General features: G+C 43.6%; 1 protein-coding gene across 2 annotated transcripts in view; it reads right to left on the reverse strand.

Moving 5' to 3' along the window:
• The window catches only part of HSD17B3 (hydroxysteroid 17-beta dehydrogenase 3), a 29740-nt gene extending 13401 nt beyond the window's left edge, over positions 1-16339 (reverse strand). The window contains exons 1-3 of one of the 2 annotated variants that reach the window (XM_025187894.2): positions 15883-16339; positions 11709-11755; positions 3709-3784 (exon numbers count right to left, since the gene is read on the reverse strand). In XM_025187894.2, coding sequence (XP_025043679.1) covers positions 3709-3784; positions 11709-11755; positions 15883-16036 — 277 coding nt within the window. In that variant the 5' untranslated portion in view covers positions 16037-16339. The remainder of the gene's footprint in view (positions 1-3708; positions 3785-11708; positions 11756-15882) is intronic. The other variant, XM_006129378.4, reaches the window with a different exon arrangement.
• Positions 16340-22162: the final 5823 nt, after the last annotated feature.

The following is a 22162-nucleotide window of genomic DNA, read 5'->3' on the forward strand; positions in this document are numbered from 1 at the left end:
TTTGGAAGTGGCACCCAGCTGCAGAATGCTGTCTCTTGAGTCATTTGGTTTATGTCCAATTTACATTTTCAATGCTATCTTTACATAGAAGAGTGGCTGACTGATTTAAAAAATGAAAGCTGAAATTCTCTGTGAGGGAGTTCAAATGATAACTCTGCTAACAAGGGGGCTCAACAGAGAAATATTTATGACTAAACCTTTTTTCAGGGGTTTTGTGAGCATCTGAACTTTGAACCACGTTTGTTGAAAGGTTTGCTCGGTGAATCTAGGTCCAGTTTAAAGGTTTTTCTCCTCCTCCCTTTCTTGAACACACACATTTGTCAACTATGGAAATTCAGAGACCATTTCAGATGCATGTAGACTCTAGAAAGTCTAGGAGTGAAATGGAAACTGACTCTAGAGCAATATGGAATTGGCCTTTGTATTTAACTTTCCTATTTGATTCTTATATGGGGCAAAAACTTGGCCTCTGGGAGGGGATGGGAGGACAGGGAGACCCTAATTTTCCCAGAAATTGTGAGCTTTCTAATTCCACTTCAGTTATCGGCATATCTTCATATTCGGCAAGAGTTTGCTTCTTCTGTACACCTGAGCTCTGCTTGGGGCAAGACAGCTGGGAAGCTGTTAGGATGCCAGTTATAGCTCTCTGATTCTCTGGGTCTGTACTAACCCTGGCATGAGACTCATTGTTATGGAATTGAGCAGAGCTCCCTCCCTGCTCCCCAGTATGCTCTGGGGTGAAAATGGCTAGTGCAGGAGCCAGCTCCATCAGCTCCAGCCAGATGAGTCCTCGCATTTGAGGAGCACAAAGGAGCCTGAACTAATTGCTGAATCTAGTCCTAAATCTATGGGGAATGAGTCTAGTGGCAGCAGCACCTTTCCTCACTGTAGTGAAAGTCTCTGGTGGCATGAACCTGCTTGAAGCCTTTCTCTGCTGCCTCGGTGGCTCCCCTCCTCCACAGCCACAAACAGCTGCACACCACAGCATGGACGCAGCCTGCTTTCCACTGTGGCATTATGTTTGCCGGATGCTTGGTGTTTCAAAAAGGGACCCTGGTAATTCTAGTCAGCACTGCTGAAGGATCCCCTAAAAGGCTGGCTGGCCACAGCAGGGAAGACAGGCTCCCTGGAAGGTTCTGCGCAGCTCTTGGGAACCAGCTGGCATGTCCAGCCAGTTCAGAAGTGGCCATAGGGGTGCCGCCATTGGCTGGGAACTGGGCTGAAGAGTGCTGTGGGTGTAGTGCCTGTGGGCAGGGGTAGTGTGAAGAATCCCCAACCACACCTCTGCCTAGGACCCAGAGGGACATATTGCTGCTTCCTGGGAGCTGCCTGAGGTAAGGGCTGCCCAGTGTTTGCATCCTGAACCTCCTCCCATGTAGGGTTGCCAGGTGTCCGGTATTCACCCGGACAGTCCAGCATTTTCACCTCCTGTCCGGTAAAAAAATTCAGAAAATACCAGACACCTACAATGTCTGGTATTTTCTGATCTTTTTTCCTCCGGACAGGAGGCGAAAATGCTGGATACCTGGCAACCCCACAAACACTCAGTGCCCAGCCTCCGCTCCCCCCCCCCGAGCCTCCCGGCCCCCAATATCCGCAGCCCCCCAACACCAGCCCCCATGCTTACCTGGTTCTGCAAGGCTGCTGGCACAAAATGGCTGCCAGCAAAAAGACCAAGGGGAAGCAATCACTCTCCTGGATCTTAGTGCTCAACCGCTCCCCTGTTCCTATCCCTGCACTCACTCTTAAAGGGGACATGCTGTTTTAATGCTGTTTTATATTAATTTTTTTTTTGTTTTTGTTGAATAAGTATGAGTGTCTTTTTTTTTTTTGCTCAACAACTTTGGTCTCCCCCACCCTTTTTTTTCTTGAACAGAATTTTTTTCTGGTGTTTTTTTTTGCGGGGGGGGGCGGTGTTTGGTATTTTTGTTTCAACCATCTGCCAACTCTACTCCCATGCCCCAAATCTATCCCAGCCATAAGCCCTCTCCTATACTCCAGATCTTTCATCCCCAGCTGTATCCAGAGGCCAAAGGCCTTACTGCCTACTGCAACCCAACCCTCTGCCCCAGCACACTGAAAATGAGTGAGAGCAAATGATTAAGAGGGGAAAGATACAGTGAGCAAGAGTGGGGCCTCAGAGAAGAGATGGAGCAGGGCAAGGGTTTCAGTTTTGTGCAATTAGCAAGTTGGCAACCCTATGGGATGTCTAGCTATCCATTAGACACAGCTGTCCAGTGGTTCATAGTGTAAACATAGCGTTAGTTTTAGGGCTTGATCAATGTTTTCCATACAGTACACTCAGGCTGTGTCTACATTGGCATCCCTTTCCGGAAAAGGGATGCTAATGAGACACTTCGGAATTGAAAATCCGCGAGGGATTTAAATATCTCCTGCAGCATTTGCATTTACATGGCTGCTGCTTTTTTCCGACTCTGGGTTTTTGCCAGAGAAAAGCGCCAGTGTAGACGTGATTTTCCGGAAAATAAGCCCTTTTCCGGAAGATCCCTTATTCCTATTCCTTTCAAGTGGGAATAAGGGATCTTCCGGAAAAGGGCTTATTTTCCAGAAAATCGCATCTACACTGTCGCTTTTCTCCGGCAAAAACCCCGAGCCGGAAAAAAGTGGCAGCCATGTAAATGCAAATGCTGCGGGGGATATTTAAATCCCCCGTGGATTTGCAATTCCGAAGTGTCTCATTAGCATCCCTTTTCCGGAAAGAGATGCCAACGTAGACACAGCCAAAATGTATTACATTATAGGTGGGACCTCCCTAGTCCAGCATCCTAGGGACCTAGGTGGTCCCAAACAATTTAGTTTGTTGGACCAGGGAACATCAAGGCTCTCTACCTGGCTGTAGGCTCTGCTCCCGACTGGTACTGTGTTTCCTGCCTTCTAGCCCCCTTTCCTCCTGCTCCCCTCCTCCCTCCCCCCATGTCAATGCTGGCTGGGGCTGTGCCCCTTCCCCACTGCACCAGCTGTGGCTGGGGTTGCACTCCTGGCTTCCAGCCCTGCTGCCTCTGGCCCACTGGAGCTGTGCCCCCACCACAACAGCCTGTTTGGGGCTGCACTCCTCACTCATCAGCCCGCCTAGGCTGTGCTTCTGAACCTGGACAGCTGGAACTCTCTGGTCCAGGAATATCTGGATGTTTCCAGACCAAAGAGTCCCAGATTTTTGAGGTTCAACCTGTAGTAGCCTAATAGAGACCATGACTCTACTGGTCTGCACTCCACAAACCCAATCTCCTTTTTTCTCAAATCTTATCTTGATTTTTTAAAGGTTTTCCTGTCTAAAAAGGTGGCAATTTTACTCTATATTCCAACCCTTGAGATACACAGTGTTTTAGTTCTGGGTTTCTGCCCATGTAGAAATCCAATTCTGGGAACTGCCATGGCACATCTGTAACTCGTGGGGCTGAATGTGTCAGAGGAGTAATCCTTCTCAATTCATACATGTTCTCCAGTGATTAAAGTACACGAGTGGGAATAAGAAGAGCTGGGTTCAATGCCCTGCCACACATTTATGTGACTGTTCAAAAATTAATCAATACACGTTCACACTGTTGGGATTATACTCATTTGAGTTGTAGGAATTTCACATTCTGCAAACATTTGGGGACAGAATCCAAGGTCTGCTGAATCCAATGCTCTATTAGACCACACTGCCTGAGAGTTATCTTAAAGTTATCTTCAGATTTAAACACTTACCAATTTCAGTGGCTACTTTCTGCAGTTTTTCAAGTGTTCTGCTTATCATAACAATATTTAGTCCACGTTTTGCCAGCTACAAAAGATGTATTTAACATTATTATTAAAAACAATGGCATTCCGGTGGTGAAAACATTAAGTGACTTTTTTTGCTGTAGAAATGAATTGTTCATTAATTCACCAGAACCTGAATTGGTTGATCTCCAGGTCATTCTATAATAATTCATCTTTTTTCAATGTATTTTTCCCCCCCTGAGAAAAGGGGCATAGTGGGAGGTATCCTAACTTTGGGACAAGTTTTTAAAGGATTATATATTTTGGACTTTGGTTAGAATTTATATTATATAACATATATACCATGCCTGCAAAGCTTAAACAAGAACATTCTTAAGTAAAGTAAATAAACAAGCAAGAGTTTTTATGCACACAATAGCATTTCCTTAAAAACGTAGGTAAGAATTTAGGTTTGTAGATGCAAACACTTTTTAATGTCAGTCTCTTTATAAGTAGGTGAGGTAATGTGAAAATAACACAAAACAAATAGTCATATTCTCCCCTTAATTTAATGGCTTCTTTGGTAATTCGAGGCCTAGCAACAGTCAGTTTGCTGGCAGCCAGCCAGCCAGCCTTGAGTAAGGTGGGTGAGTTGTATCTCTCTTTGTTATGGAGCAGCCTGCTTTGTCGCTCTCTATTTTGAGGGTCTTGTGTGTTATAATTCTGAAGTCTAACAAATAAAGTAGTGTTAGGTTACAATCTTCCAGCAAGAATATTTTATTTTTGTATCTAACTTCTCTCTCTCTGTGTATATACACACACATTATGAACATAAACATTTCCACTCTCAGTTAGACCTCTGTGTACAGATTGAAAGACCATGTACATTTTTAGCAAGCTGAAGTTGCACTAGAGCTAAGGTGCATGATCAAGAGAGAGAATTCAGCTGAAGCTAGAGAGCTGCCCAGGGAAAGGCAGAATTGAATGAACATGCAGAAAGATAAGGCCAACTTCATCTGAAAGTACCAAGTAAGAAACTAGCTGACGAAGCCCACACACTGAAAAGGCATTCATTTCTGTAACTGACTCCCTGCAATGCTTTCCCCCCTAAATCTATTTGAGGGAAACAGTTTGTCCCATTGAGCTTCCCTGAAACAATGAAAAGAATGTTAAGAAATAAGGACCTTTGTTTAAGAATTCGCTACATCGAGAGTATGAGGAGGAGATTGTCCACTAAATGCATTGGAAACAACCATTTGCATTTTCAGCACAAAGACCATTCTCACAGTTCTGAGCTTTTGGAGACTCTTACATAATTGTCCGGTGCTACAAAGAGACATGCAAACACTTAGACACTGTGGCATTTTGAAAGCTCATTTGAAGGGCTGCATTTGAAGTACTCAGGAAGAGAACTCTAATTGTCTACGTACTGGCAAATTTCCCTTTGTCCACAGTAAGCTTGACTCAAGCTGTTTCCAATCCATTCGGAAAGCAGCGGAGACATGATCGCTGTTTCCATGGTCACTCATTCCAAGTTGTAATTTTGGGACCGTTTAGATGGGGGTTTTAAGTATTCAGATCCATGCTGGCAACATAAATATAATCAAAAACTGAGCTATTTTGCTGAGTTTCTGCTTTAATAAATACATTTCACAGACCTTTATTCGTAGTTTGCTGCAAAAAGTAAACGATAATGATTTTCATTGCTAAGACCTCACATGCCAAATTTCAGCCAAGTATAAATGTTTATGGCCAGGTAGTAAAACCCTCATAAACAGGGATCATGATGGAAGCATAGGCATCACATTAGCTTCTCTATAGCCAGCTAAATGGAAATGTGATTAGATTATAGCCATTCTTAAATGCAAAATAGAGAGTTGGAAAATAGTACTCTGTGGGTTTTTATACTGTGACTTTGTTGATACTGAAAATTCATTTTTAAGGGCAACATCACATTTAACATTCTGTTAGTAAAAACATCTTATTTAAAGCACCTTCTAAGATAATGCATTTTCCTACAACAGACAAGGCCTATGATGCAGAGAACAGAACAGAATTTCCCACCACATGTGAGAGCAAGCACCAGCTCCCAGCAACATAAAGCTGTTTGTATTAGGAAATCCTGACTCCCAGTGGTAAAGGATTTAAATGCTCATGAACTTCTGGGATCTCCAAAAGGCAAGTTCATCATTACTATTTCCAACAGTGACAAGTGTAAGCAAGTTGAAAAATAGGTTAGCAGAAGGCTCATGCAGAACTGAGGCTTAAGCAAACATTGTAGCCTACTCTGCATTTAGGGTTGCCAGATGGTTTAACAAAAAAATACCGAACACTTCCCCTCCAAAAACAAAAAAACAAAAAACCAACACGGGAAAAAAAATTCTGTTGAGAAGCATAAAGGGGGAGACCAAAGTCGTTAAGCAAAAAAAAAAAAAAAGGTTGCTGTGCCTTTAAAGTACCAAGCTCCTCACTCCCACTGCTCTCACAGATGCTGCCGGCAATCTTTTTGAGAGAAAAAAAAGGCCATTGCGCCTTTAAATTACCGTGCTGCTCACTGCCCTCCACCCTTGCAGACATCACTGGCCTTCCATCCAAGGAAAACAGAGGAAAATACATGTCCGATATTCTGAGTTTTTTTACCAGACAGAAGGCCAAAATACCAAACTGTCCGGGTGAAAACCAGACACCTGGAAACCCTATCTGCATTATCTCTAACAAAAGGCTTTCACACACATCAAACCAGTAAAAAAAAACCCACAGCAACACACTATGCCTTCTACTGCATTTTGGTAGCTTCCAGAATGAGCCAAGTTTTCAAATAGCTTGAGCCACATGCAAAACTGCTACACAGATTTTGGGACATATTTGTGCATGCTATTACTGCAGTTAAGCACACAAACGGGTAATATTCAGACAGATCATAGGAACTTATCATATGGGACTATGATGTATATATATGTTGTTCTAGATTTCTAGAGGTTTGTAAAATCTGAGATTTATTTTTCCTCTAAGGTCTGTACAGTGGGATTTTTGACAGGGCTGGCACCCCAAACTTTTTCTTTTTCTTTTTGTCTCTTGAAGTTCAAACCTGTGAGACCTGTTTGACTCAAACCTCTCAACAATGACTTGGCCCAGAAGAAGTAGGAAGGGAGAGTGGGACTGCAAAGATGAAGCTCACCAAAAGGAGAAACAGATTCTGCCAATCTGCTTAAAATGCTACCTCTGGCACTATTGCTACAACAAGACTGAAATATTTGAGTCTGCAGAAGGATTTAATGGGAGATTCTTGCAACAGTGCAAGATAGTGAATCAACTGAAATTGGGTAACTCAGGCCACAGTGATCACCATACTGTAAATAACATTCTAAATGTTAACAATTCATCCAAAGATTTTCCTAAATACCAAAGCCTATATCATATTACAGTACATTCCTTGCTCTCAAAAATCATCTAGTGAAACCCTGATTTAAGCAAGCCGGCCTTAAATGTTTAAAGATACAAAGCTCTTAATAAACAAAGAAAGTTGTTGTCAAAAATTGCCCAGTTCAGCTGAGCCAGCAACCTCCCAGAGATCTGTGCTTTCACTTCACTACAGCAAGTTAAGGGTATTTAGAAATGCTAAGCCATACGCTGTACATACATACCAGTCTTCATATTAGCTGAGAAAAGAAGAGGTGCTAAGCCACTAATACTCACAGAAGTCTGTCCCTTGGCATCATGTCAGAAAGATAGAAATGTCAACCTGTAAACAACCAAAGGCCAGTGCCATGACATGCTAAAAGTGTGGTGTAGTAATTTCACAGAGGTCTCAGATTGGCCATCACCCAAGCAAGCTGTGGCTGCTGAGCCAGCAATTCTCACAGAAGAAGACTGTGCCTTGAGATCAGCCCCAGGCACTAAACATCCAGAACCAGAAACCTCCCAAATATCTGATCTGTGAAATCAGCCAGCAAGTGAGAAATAAGAAACCTTTTAGGACTTCTCTGCCTTGATATGAGACTAGCAGCTTGAAGAACTCAGCCAGCATTGTCACAGAGACCTGTCTCTGAACATCAGCCCAAGACATTGGAAATACTGATAGCCTCAGAAAATCCTGTGCCAGCCAAGTAAAGATGATGAGCAATGAGCCCACAGAAGCCTAACCCTGGCACCTGCCCTGTACATTAGCTGAGCTGAGTTGAAGTCAATGAGGCTACTTGTCGAGTAAGGGTCTACTCATCATTAATAACAATGGCAGAATCTGCCTCATACTCATACTCAAAAGCCAAAATAATTAACAGATGTTCCGTACAATAACTGGTCAGTAACAGCCAGATTTTTCCAAAAGCAACTCGAGTTTTTTTGCACCTTTCCAGTGTCACAAAGCAAACATAAAATGTGTTGTTAAGCTGCGTTTTCAGTTGCTTTGCATTGCTCAAGTACCACAAAGCAGCCACTGTGCACTGACACCTAACGTTTGCAGTTGCACCTTTGTATGCAGACAAAACCCACATTTGTGTGGGCAACACAGCATTTGTAACAACAAATTAGTTAAACATCATCCAAACACTCATTTGTATGCACTGTTCCAAGTTCCACACATAGGTAATTGCACTCATAAATGTGGATTTGAAGACGTAGATGGGCATGCATGCTAATTTCTCCTATTTTGCACGTTCTTCCCCTGCTGATCCATTCCCCACAACCTGGCCATTCACTGAGAACTGGACCAAGGAGAAGGGAAGGAGGAATGCTGCAGATAATGAAACTGACCCAGTCTTCTGCATGGGAAGGGTCTGATTCATGGATCATGGAGGCTGCTTTGGACACAATAATAAACAAACAAACAATGAATATTAAACTATAAGTACGAGGCAGTGTTGTTTTATGCTTTTTATGTTCTAACAAAATACAATACTAACAACACTTAGGCTGTGTCCAGACTCAGGGGTTTTTTCGAAAAAAGTAGCCTTTTTTCGAAAAAACATCACCTGTGTCTAGACTGCAGCCACGTTCTTTCGAAATTAAATCGAAAGAACGTGGCTTTTCTTTCGACGGCGGTAAACCTCATTTCACGAGGAAGAACGCCTTTTTTTTAAAGTGCTCTTTCGAAAAAAGGCATTCTTGAATGCCAACAGGGCTTTTTAGAAAGAGAGCATCCAGACTCACTCGCTGCTTTCTTTCGAAAAAGCGGCTTGCTTTTTCAAAAGTACTGCTTGCAGTCTAGACGCTCTTTTTCGAAAGAGGCTTGCAGTCTAGACATAGCCTAAGGCTGTGTCTAGACTGGCATGATTTTGCGCAATAATTTTAACAGAAAAAAATTTCTGTTAAAAGTATTTGCACAAGAGAGCATCTATACCAGTACGGATGCTTTAATGCAAAAGACATCTTTTGCTCAAAAGCATCCATGCCAGTGTGGACACTCTCTTGCACAAGAAAGCTCCGATGGCCATTTTAGCCATTGGGCTTTCTTGCGCAAGAAATTAACTTGGCTGTCTACACTGGCCCTCTTGCGCAAGAGGGCTTATCCCTGAGTGGGAGCATTGGAGTATTTGCGCAAGAACCACTGATTTTGTACAGTACAAAGTCAGTGTTCTTGCACAAATACTCACGGCCAGTGTAGACAGGCAGCAAGATTTTGCGCAAAAGCATCTGCTTTTGCGCAAAATCTTGCCAGTCTAGATGCAGCCTAAATGTTCAAAACATCGAGTAGTCCTGTGACATCCTACAAACTAAAAAAAAATTTATATAGTATCATGAGCTTTCATGGATAAAACCCACTTCATCAGATGTGCTAGAGTGGAAAAAAAAGAAATAACAGAAACCAAGATATATATGTAAGTCAGATAACATTTTCAAGCTTTTTCTTTACAATCATGAGGTCTGGAAATCTTTTTTAAATTAAAACTGACTTTCTTCTATAATCACTTGTTACCAGGAGCAGGGACTGTAAAGCTATGTCTACACTGTAGACTTCTTGTGCAAGAAGCTTTTTTCGGAAGATATCGTCTGAAAAAACTTCTTGCACAAGAGAGCATCCACATTGCAAAAGCACATCGAAAAAGTGATGCATTTTTTGCAAGCAGGCATCTAGTCTGCCTGGAAGCTCTCTTGCAAGGAAGCAGTGATTGATATGGACAGAATGGCCACCAGGACACTTGTGCTTTTTCCTCTTCCCTCTTCTTGCACAAAAACCCCCTCTTTCCCGTCCACACATGCCTTTTTGCACAAGAGCTCTTGCGCAAAAAGGTGTTCTCCCTTGTAGAATGAGGATTTCCAATTGCGCAAAAACCTCTCTGATCTTTCAATTTACTTGTGCAAAAATGCACTTGAGGTGTGGATGCTCCACAAGTTTTTGCGGAAAAACGGCCATTTTTCCGTATAAACTCTGTAGTGTAGAGATAGCCTAAGTAAACAGCATGGAACTTATAAAATTGTTAGAGTTGGCAATGATATTAAATACTCATCTCTGGGAGTTAGGTAGATATTATTATCCCAGTCTTAAAACTGAGAAAATCTAGGCATACAGATTAAGGCTAACACTTTCAAATTAAACTTAAAAAATATCAAATGGTCTGGTAGCACTTTATAGACTAACAAAACATGTAGATGGTATCGTGAGCTTTTGTGAGCACAACCCACTTCTTCAGATACTCCGGTCATCTGAAGAAGTGGGCTGTTCCCATGAAAGCTCATGATACCATCTACATGTTTTGTTAGTCTATAAAGTGCTACCAGACTATTTGTTGTTTTTTAAGTTTATCCTGTCCAGACTAACTCGGCTACCATCTGAAACTTTCAAATTAGTGTGTTTAAAGTTGAGCACCTAAGTTTGAAATATTTGGCATTAGTGACTTGCTCAAAACCAAGCAGCAGGTCAGTTGAAAATGGAATGCAGATCAATGGCTTTTCTAGTCCTAAACTTAGCCCTTTAGGGTACGTGTACACAGCAGTGTTATTTTGGAATAGCTGACATTATTCTGAAATAAAGTAGTCCATATCTACACTGCAAGCAGTTATTTCAACGTAATGACAAAATAAAGTCAAGCTGGAGGACTTCTTACCCCTAACCCTCATTTTACTAGGAGTGAGGGAATGTCTACACTGCATTCCTCTTTTGAGAGAGGAATGCAAATGCAGCCAAGCAAAATTGCAAATGAAGCGTGGATTTGAATTTCCCGTGCTTCATTTGCATAATTGCATCCAGGCGCTATTTTGAAATACCCTATTTCAAAAAAAGAAAAACCGTCTAGACACGGTTATTTTGAAAGAAAACCCTTCTTTCGAAATTACCTTTACTCCTTATAAAATGAGGTTTAAGGGTAATTTCGAAAAAAGGGTTTTCTTTCTAAATAACCGCGTCTAGACAGCATTTATTTTTTTGAAATCGGGTAGTTCAAAAAAGCAGCCGGACACAATTATGCAAATGAAGCACAGGAAATTCAAATCCACGTTTTATTTGCAATTTTGCTTGGCTGCATTTGCATTCCCCTCTTGAAAGAGGAATGCAGTGTAGACATACCCTCAGGGAAGTTGGAGGTAGAGTGATCTTTCTCGGACTTCCTGCTGTGTAGACAGCACCAAAAGCCAAAATAAGCTATTTTGACTTAAGCTACACAATTGAAATAGCTCAATTGCGTATCTTATTTCGGCTTTAGCCCAGCTGTGTAGATGTACTTTTAGATTATAGTGTCTCTTTAAAGTTTATACTATATAATTATTACAGAATGCATGAAATCCTTAGGATAAGTCATTACTCTCTGTGAGTTTATTGGCACTATGGAAGCAGTTGAGGATATTTCATGTAATTCTTCTAATTTTGAAAGTGAATGTCATATCCAATTCACTAAATGATAACATAAATTATGTACATAAATGGAAGAAAGATCAGGTTCTTAAGCATGTATAATGTTAGCTCTTAACTCTAGTAAACTTTTAGTTAACTAAAAGTTCCAGAGAATATTAGATGAGAAAAAGTTTCCAATTCATTAATATTTCCACTTTGATTTTATAAGTGATTTTCTTACCTCAAAGGAATATGCTTTTCCAATTCCATCTCCTGCTCCTGTGATCACTGCAGGGAGAAAAATAAATGTATAACCTTTCACCTTTTGTCTTTTCATTATTCAATTTTCATGCTTTAGAATTTCCTAAACACTAATGTCCAGCGCTTAAAGGGAAGGGCTAAAAGTGTAAACATTAGTCTCTTAGTTTTTTCCAAGGTTCCACTAATCCCGGATAAAATGCAATGTACAGAAATTATGTTTTATAATTCCCCTTTAAGTGTAAGCAGAACAATAATCTGTACAAATGGTATTTCATTCTAAATAAGTCATTTATTGGCATTGGGATCTTTTTCACTAAGTATAACTACCACCTTATTTAGTTCTTTACATTTTCAAAGTATTTTAATAACATTGACTTATTAATCCTTATAGCAACCCTATTAGGTACACTTGCTTCACTCATCTGAAGAAGTGGGTTGTGCCCACAAAAGCTCATGATTCTCGCTCTCTCTCTCTCTTTCTCCCCCTCTCCTCCCCCTCCCACCCACCTTCCCCCCTCCCTGAGCCTAATAGATCAGTATTAGCCCCATTATAGATGGATAAACAAACCAATTACCAAATGTCTGTGCTTAGGAAGAAATGTATTGTGTTGGCATGCTGTGGCATAATTGTCAGTTATGCCGACTTTGCATTTTTTCTAAAGTATCGACATTGTGAGCAGTTAAAGATAGGACACCAAACAAAACTAAAAGACTCGATTCATTTCTGCAAAAGAAGTTGACCAAAATGTTCTAATCTCTCAAGAAGAGATTTTTCAGTGGCACAAAGGGGCAGCTAGGAGCACAACCTTATTGAAAGATGATACCAAACTTATTGCAGATGATACCAAACTGGGTGGGGTTGCGACTTCTTTGGAGGATAGGGACATAATTCAAAATGACCTTAGCAAGTTAGAGAAATGGTCAGAGGTAAACAGGATGAGGTTTAATAAAGAGAAATGCAAAGTGCTCCACTTAGGAAGGAACAATCAGTTCCATACATACAAGATGGGAAGCGACTGTCTAGGAAGGAGCATGGCAGAAAGGGATCTAGGGGTCATAGTGGACCACAAGTTGAATATGAGTCAACAGTGTGATGCTGTTGCAAAAAAAGCAAATATGATTCTAGGTTGTATCAACAGGTGTGTTGTAAGCAAAACTCGTGAAGTCATTCTGCCGCTCTACTCTGCACTAGTTAGGCCTCAGCTGGAGTACTGTGTTCAGTTCTGGGCGCCACATTCCAAGAAAGATGTGGAGAAATTGGAAAGGGTACAGAGAAGAGCGACGAGAATGATTAAAGGTCTAGAGAACATGACCTATGAAGCCAGGCTTCATGAACTGGGCTTGTTTAGTTTGGAAAAAAGAAGATTAAGGGGGGACATGATAGCGGTTTTCAAATATCTAAAAGGGTGTCACAAGGAGGAAGGAGAAAATTTGTTCCTCTTGGTTTCTGAGGACAGGACAAGGAGTAATGGGCTTAAAGTGCAGCAGGGGAGGTTTAGATTGGACATTAGGAAAAAATTCCTAACTGTCAGGGTGGTCAAATATTGGAATAAATTGCCAAGGGAGGTGGTGGAATCTCCCTCTCTGGAGATATTTAAGAACAGGTTAGATAGACATCTGTCAGGGATGGTGTAGGTGGAGCTTGGTCCTGCCTTGAGGGCGGGGGGCTGGACTCGATGACCTCTTGAGGTCCCTTCCAGTCCTATTATTCTATGATTCTATGAAAGTCATGGGAGATGGATCTCTTGGAAATTCCAGAGTTATCCCATGTTTAAGCACCTATCATGGATACTTCATGGAGTTTTCAAGTGACCTATAAAAATGACACAGCTCACATAGTCTTCTCGTCCCAACTAGATGCAAAACCCAAAGGGTGAATCTGGTCCTGCCAGTCTCCACTTCTCTTTCCCTGGACACAGATGCGACTGAGTAATATGTCAAACTCTTTGTCTCTTCCCCACTCTCCATGGCAAGACCAACCCATGGATAAGTTTGCACTGCAATAAAACATCCTCAGCTTGTTGGAGCAACTTAGATGGACCAGGCTGTGGGACAATAAAATTGCACTGCAGCAGTTTGGGCTCAGAACCCAGGCTCCTGAGTTAACTGACCCAGGCCAGCTGTGGGTTATTCACTGCAGTGTAAACATACCCCGTCAAGATGGCCTGTAAATCACAGTAGCAAATGTGGCTGCTCTAGTCTCCAGCCAGCAGTAGAGGATGCAAGGAGTGAATCCAGGCCTGCCAGTTCCCATTACTCTCCATGACCCAGTGAGAAGCTATTGTAATGGACCACTCCTCCTGCACTCTGCTAGTGGACCTCACCACTGAGCACCATGGTCTTTTCCATCCATCTTCCCAGTCCTCATCTGGTCTCTCTGTCCCCCTTGGATCCCTCTCTTTTTGCCTCTCTTTCCTTCTCTCTCTCCTTCAGGCTCCTTTGTTTGGCAAATCCTTCCCCACTACTCCAGTCCCATCAAATCACTTCTTCTACCCCACCAAACCTTAAAATACAACATATCTTAATTGTTTTAGAGAACAATACTTACAGATGCTATGATCCCAAAGCGACACATAGACCGCAGCCAAAGCAAATATGCCCCCATGTCTGTGTAACCCTTACCGCTTCACTCCCCTACCCAGTCTCTTCAATTTTGTCTTCACACCTCACAACACTTCTTGATTTGGCTTGAAATATCTTTGGGGCAGAGGCCCAGCAACTAGAATGCGTTGGGTGCCATATGAACAAACTGACCATATAGTGCGAACCGAATAATTCTGAGGTAGCCCCACAAAGTCTTCATAATAAAAGGAATGAAATGTGCAGTGTGCGCATTAAAAGATTTTGTTTTGTGAGCCTCTGGAAAATACGTATTTGAGTAGTCTGAATTACAAGAGACTTTTGAATGCCAAGGTTTGAATACACACATTATTCTCCTATTGCATATGGAGTCAGGAAGCCTTCAGCAAAACAAGCAGTACTTGGTTACATTTCCCAGTAGAACAATAATTAAAAAGCAGTGGTCTGAGGGGGCAAAGCAGAGTTAACTGATCTGGATCTGGCAATTTTAATTAGTGTCTTTAAACTAACCTGCTTTGTGAGATGCAAAGATCTGTCTAAATAAACCTACCAACCTTCACTGAGCCCATTGATTTAAATGGGATCAGGCATTCAAACAGAGAACTTCCACTTAATGAAATCCACCTTCCACAGACAGCCAGTGCTAGACTTGTATCTGTCCCTCCCTTTCTACCTCCCCCCCCCCCCACACACACACCAGAGTTCCACTTCAGTATAAGGCTCAAAGGTTACTTTAGTTGCCACAAATCCATAACAAATTGCAACATGTATAGTGAAATGTCATTGCAGTCACAAGATCCTGGTCTTGTTTACTTTAATGGGAGTCAATTGGGGAGATTACATTAAAATTAGCATTTGATGCTGATGATGGTGCCTTGCTATTACGTGACTCATCTGAGACACTTGTTATTCAGAAAAACTGTAATAACTTCTCAACTCAGCTATTATTGCTAATCATTTAAGAAGCCCCAGAAACCCCTCACCATTCAATATAAAGAAAATGTTTTTATTTGTAAACAGTAATAGTCTTCTTTTGAGGGTACCTTTAAAATGGAGCAGCCAAGTCTACTCTCAAGGTGTATGTCAATGATATTATTGATACTTCAGACAAATTACATTGGAATCAAGATACCATGAATGTACATAAACAGCTTCCAACGATAGCAACAGCTGTTAATGGTAAATTATTTGCGTCATAAATGCTAAATCAGGAAATTAAGGACTTAGGCAATGGTATTAAAATTAAAGCACTTCAGAAGGAGGAAAAGGTGTTAGAACTGGGGTGTTTGCAGTATGGGAAAGGATGTAGGAGGAGTTTAAAATACATTTATAGAGTGAATTTTTAAAAACATATATTTTATAATAATTCTGATTATTTCCCTGTATTCCCAAGTGTAAGGAAGTTTCAGGAATTTTATAACTAAAATCACTGGGAAAGACCAACGTCCGCACCCCCCCGCAAAAGTTACAAGTTTAGTTCTAAAATGGGGTAGGTGAAAGAACCACTTATAATTAGTACCACAGAAATTCACCACTCAATTACAGCAATAAAAATGTGAGGAAACTTCTGTTACCTGCCCATTCTCCCATTGAGCGAAAGAAAGTCGGAGGCAAAGCATTCCATGCTTGTGGGAATAAATACTTCAAAAATCTAACACATTTCACCAGAGTAAACAGAAAAATTAGACCCCCCATAAGAGTGAACAGCTGCTGTTGGAACTCTCCCATGGCAAACAGATGCAGTGAGCTTGTATGAAATACTGACACTATCTTCCCCTTAACTGTCTCCTGGAGCACTGGTATTCTCTGAACATTGGCAGAGAAGTGTATAGTCTAATCAACTGCACTGGCTCATGTGATCCCGCCCAGAAACACACATACTGAATGCCAATGGTTTAGATTAAAGCAGCGTTTCCCAAACTATGGGCCACGGCCCAGTACTGGGCCGCAGGAAAAAAATGCCAGGCCTCAGTGGAGTTCCTGTGTGGTGCTGGGTCCCCCAAGACCTTGGCCGGCCTGGGCAGAGTCTGCAGCTGGATCTTCCGGCTCCCGGTAGAGGTGTAGCTAGCGGAGGTTGGGGGGTGGGGGGAGAGGAGGAGGGTAGAGCCGGCCATCGGAAGCAGCACTGGATGGGGGAATCGGGGAGGGCCAGGGAGATTGGGGGAGTGGCAGCCGATGGAAGCAGAGCTGGGCAGGGGGCTGGCCAGGAGATTGAGAGGAGGAGTAGGGGAGAAGCGGCCACTGGAAGCAGAGCTTGACTGGGGTATCGGGAATGTCCGGGAGAACTTGGGGGGCTGGCGGAAGCAGGGCTGCCGGGGGGCATGAGGTCAGGGGCAGGGAGCTGGCCGGGGAAGATGGGGGGGGAAGAGAGGGGAGAAGCAGCCGCCGGAAGCATGGCTGGCCAAGGAAGATTGGGAGGAGAAGTGGGGGAGAACTGGTTGTCCGGGAGGGGGTTGGGGGAAGTGAGGCTGGCTGGAGGTGCAGCAGGGGGAGCTAATCGGCCGGTGGGGAGCAGGACTGACCCGGCCATATGCAGATCTCGGGGCGCTGCTCCCCTTCCCCCCCACAAAGCATGAGTGAGTCCGGCACGGGGATTCTATTGTGCCCCCCCCCCCCCCGCCTCCTCGAGTAGTTGCAAACTGTCTGGCTGGTAGACACATTCATGCAGCCTGAGCACATCTACCAGGCAGTTCGAAATTACAAACTGATACATCTAGTAATAATAAAACGTACCTAATGAGACAATATCAGACATGTTATATGTCTGGTATTTTCTCAGTTTGTTTTTTATGTGTTTATATTTTTGGGCTGCAAAAAACAGTACTAAAAAAAGGGTTCCAACTAAAGTAAAAAGTTTGGGAAACCCTGGTCTCACCAGCTTTGTCTGTCTGTCTTACAGTCCATTTATCCAATCCATATTCCTTAACTTGCTGGCAAGAATATTGTGGGTGACCATATCAAAAGCTTTGTTAAAGCTGGCACCTGGGGCTTTGGGAGGACCAGAAACAACTTATTTGAATATTCATCATTTGATTAATGAATACGCAAATGAATGTTACCGATCCTCCAAAAGTTCATGAATGGATTTACTGGTCTTCGTGTCAAAAAATTTGGGAACCCCTGGATTAAAGTAAATTCCCTATACTACACTCAGGGGGTAAATTACTCGGGAAAAAATATCAAACTAAACTAGGATTTCTAATACCTGGTTTTAAGACACAGGAACAAAAAAGAATTTTCATAGGGTATGTCTACACAGCAAAGTTATTTCAAAATAACTTTACTAGTGTCTACACACCCAAACCACTATTTTGAAATTAATTCGAAATAGCGGACCGCTTATTTCGAATTTGGTAAACCTCATTCCACAAGGAATAATGCCAAATTTGAAATAGCTATTTCGAAATAAGAGCTGTGTAGACACTTATATCGAAATAGGGGGCATCCAGCCTTCCCAGGGTGCCATGGTGGCCACTCCAGCCTCAACCAAGAACACTCCTCTCCCTCTCCCCTCCCCGGAGCCCTTAAAGAGGTACAGTGTGGCCACAGTGCCTGTGTCAGCTCCAAGCCTGCCAGCCCAGAGCCAGCAGTCACTGTCCCTGACCCAGTGGCCCCAAAACATGAGCCAACAAACCACTGGCAGCCAGCCCTCCACCGCTCTGCAGGAGCAGTCTGCCAGCTCCCAGGAGCCTGCCAGCGCCTGGAGAAGGCAGGCACCTTCCTGGTCCAGGGTGGAGATCATGGACCCTATTCAGGTTTGGGGGGGATGCCCCCAATGTCCATGATCTCCACACTAGCTGGAGGAACGCGGCTGTCTGTGGCAGGATAGCTGCCAGCCTGTCCATCAAAGGCCATATGCGAACCCAGGAGCAGGTCTGCATGAAAATCAAATTGGTCCGGCGAAACCCCCGAACCCTGAGCTTTCCCTCCCACTTCTTCCCTTTGCTTCCCCCTTCCAGCTCCCTCCTCCCAGGTTTCCCCCTCCCCTCTCCCACCCTCTCTCTTCCTCTCTCCCACCTCCTTTCCCCAGTCTCACCAGAGTTTCATTCCCCCCCCACACACACCCCAGTTTTGTTAAATAAAGAGAGTTTGTGTTCATGAAAATACATGTATTTTATTTGACATCAGGAAGGGGGGTTAGTGAGGGGCAAGTGGAAGGATGTGAATGAGGCACAAGCCCCTAGTGGGGCAGACCGGGGAGGCTCTTAGTGCTTCTCAGGGTGGAAGCTCTCCCACAGGGCCTCCTGGATACTGACAGTCCCCCGATGGACCTTCCCAATGGCAGCCTGCAGAAAGTGCAGCCAGGCTCGCAGCAACGCATCCACAAGAAGCACCAGAGTGCCCAGGGGAAGTTCTGGCTACATGTTGCAGAGTGCTGTGGTGTCCTGAGTGAGGGCAACTAGAGCACGCAGAGACAAAATGCTTTGCTGTCCCTCATTGAGGTAGGCAAGCAAGCAGGGAAAGCTGAGAACCGGCTGTCCGGAGCTGGGGTGGGTCCCTTTAAGCACAGGCCTCAGATAGCCTCAGGCAGCAGCCACACAAAGTAACTCCTGACCTGATGCCCTGCCGGACCTGGTTCCGGCAGGCCTTAAATGCGATTCAGCGTCCACCCAGTGTGGACACGCTATTTCAAAATAGCAAAAATCTATTTCGAAATGCATTTTGTGTATAGACACATTATTTCGAAATAAACTGTAGTGTAGACATACCCATAGAGATTAAAGATGGGCCTAACCTAACACACTGGATGAGAACACTTCCAATTTGAGGGACATTTACATCCTGATCTTTTGCTGCTGGACAAACTAAAATCTTCAATCTAAACACTCCAAACTCTGTGCATGTTCATAGAATCATAGAATACTAGGACTGGAAGGGACATTGAGAGGTCATATATATATGGTTGTGACTATTTTCTTCCACTATTTGATCTGAGAAAGTGGGTCTGGCCCACGAAAGCTCATCATCTAATAAACCATCTTGTTAGTCTTTAAAGTGCTACATAGTCCTGTATTTTGTTTCAGCTACACCAGACTAACACGGCTACATTTCTATCACAATTTTTAAATGTCAGTTTCATCTAATCTGGGACCGGAAACACTAAAGTATATTATCATACATTTGTTGCAGGGCAGAATAAAGGTCGCTTATGTACTTGAACTATGCATTTATCTAATTTAACTTGTGTGAATTACTTCCAAATATAGGCAGTCCCCGGGTTACGTACAAGATAGGGACTGTAGGTTTGTTCTTAAGTTGAATCTGTATGTAAGTCAGAACTGGTGTCAGCGGCTGCTGAAACTCATCAGTTTCAACCGCGGCTGAATCTGGATGCCAGTTCTGACTTACATACAGATTCAACTTAAGAAACCCAGGCGTCCCCAAGTCAGCTGCTGCTGAAACTGATCAGTGGCTGATTCCAGGAAGCCTGGGGCAGAGCAACTCTGCCTCGGGCTTCCTGTAGTCAGCCGCTGGTCAGTTTCAGCAGCAGCTGACTTGGGGACACCTGGGGCAGAGCAACTGGGGTGCTGCTGAGTTGAAACTGACCAGCAGTGGCTGAATCAGGACGCCTGGGGCAGAGCAGCTGGGGTGCTGCCGGGTTTGTTCGGAGCGGCGCTGCGGGACGAACCCAGCAGCCCCCAGCTGCTCTACCCCGGGGTAGGCAAGAAAAGCCTGGTCTGCTGGGTGGGGACACTAGCTGCACCCCCCCCAGCAGACCAGGGAGACGGGGGTGGTGGGACCGCCCAAGTCCTCCACGGCTTTGCTCCGTCTCCCTGGTCTGCTGACCTGGGAGATGCGGAGCAAAGCCTCAGAGCACGCGGGCAGCGGGACAGTCCAGGCAGGCCGCGACTGTCCCACTGCTGACGTGCTCCGAGGCTAGGCTCCCCATCTCCCTGGTCTGCTGGTCAGTTTCAACCCAGACCAGGGAGACGGAGAGCAAAGCCGCGGAGCACGCCCGCAGCGGGACACCCCGGGCGCGCTTGAGCTGTCCCCCTGCGGGCGTGCTCCGCGGCTTTGCTCCTGTCCCCCTGCTCTGCTGGAGGGGTCCAGCAAAGCCGCTGTACCCCCCCCCCCCCCCCCAGCAGACCAGGGACACCAGAGCAAAGCCGCCGCCTGGGCGGCTTTGCTCCCGGGCAAACGAGCAAAGCCGCCCAGGCGGCGGCTTTGCTCGGGTGTCCCTGGTCTGCTGGGAGGGGGGGTACAGCGGCTTTTCTGGACCCCCCCAGCAGACCAGGGAGACCGGGAGAAGCTTTTCTCGCCCCGGAGGACACGGGTGACGACCCGCCGCCCGTGAGCTCCGGGGCGAGAAAAGCCCCGTTCGTAAGTGCGGATCCGATGTAAGTCGGGTTCACGTAAGTTGGGGACTGCCTGTAACCCATGCTGGCACATGAAGAATGCTGGCACATGCATATGGTTCTTTTCACCTCACTGACTCATTTCATCCAAAAGAACTGCAGAATGCAATTAAAGAGGAAAGATGATGACCAATTGAGCACAATGGTCTTGTTGCAGGTCTAATTATTTTCTAATTAAAATACTAATAATTTCACTCAATTAAAACCTGCTTTCTTCAAAGGTAAATTGGGCATGACATTCCAGTAAGTTTTACCAATATGGAACATTTGAAGTATTTGATATTTTTGCTATTCCATGATTAAGATCATTCAGGACAAAAACAATGAGTGCTACATTTCTTAAAGTGCTCATTTTTAAGGAATTTTAACTCACAATTATTAAAAAATGCCAATTCTCAGGAAATTCTCAGAGTGCTGTAAGTTTTGGGAGGATCAGGGGTCTTCATACATGTCAAGGAGGTTGATTCTCTTCTGTAAGTCAAAATCTCGACTCAACTTTTGACTTTGGAATAGCAGCTAGAACCTCCATAACAATAGATGGAAATTTTTTATCAAAACTATCTCTCTACCAAAGCAGAATGTTTTATACACTATATTCTAATGAGATGCAGTATTTTCTACCTGTCAAATCTCAAATATGAGCCTCAGGACCCTTAGGGTCTGTTTCCTGTTCTGCCAATAACTGAAAGTGACCTTGGGGCTCTTCCTTTTCTGGGACTCGGTTTACAACTGTTTACAGGTTGCACTATCAGACAGTGTCTTTTTTCCTTTTCTTACTCTCATCCAGTCACTGCTAATAGTATGACAATCAAGTCCTAAGCATTCTTGATCGTTACAGCCTAAAAATATTTGTACAATTATAACTCTTCCCTCATGCAGTCACTGTTTATCCAAGCTCTGTGTACAGAATCTTCTATAAATATTTGTTGCCTAGTTATATCTGTTGCAAACTATGTGGCCTAATTTTCAGAAGTGCGAAGCACACAGCAATTCCCATTAAATCAAAGGGAGCTACTGGCTGTTCAACACTTTGGAAAAATCAGGCCATTAGTTTAGGTACCTAAAATGGACCTATAATCAGGCACTTATTTTTTAAAATCTTGACCTGTCTACAAAAAGAAAAAGATTGAAGCAGTGACGTCTAAGAGTTTACAAAACACCTTAATGCAGTGTTAAAACAGCATAGCGGTGTGTATAAAAGGGGTTAGCTACTGGAGTATTGCAAGAGACATTAAAAGTAGTTTTGATTTAGTACATGGATACTTGGTGGGGGCATGTAAACTTACCATTATCTGTCAAAATAACTGAATTTAATTAAGACTTCAATAATTCAATACTTGTTTACATTTCTAATAATTACATTTGGTTGAATAGTTCCTGACATGCCTGTAACTTTCACTGATCTAAACATCTCAGCAAACTGATAAACACTAGAATTAGGGATCAACATTTTCTATATAGAAAGGGAATATTAAAGTTTTACGTGACACTGCGCAAT

This window comes from Pelodiscus sinensis, chromosome 6 (assembly GCF_049634645.1).
Source record: "Pelodiscus sinensis isolate JC-2024 chromosome 6, ASM4963464v1, whole genome shotgun sequence".
NCBI lineage: Eukaryota > Metazoa > Chordata > Testudines > Trionychidae > Pelodiscus > Pelodiscus sinensis.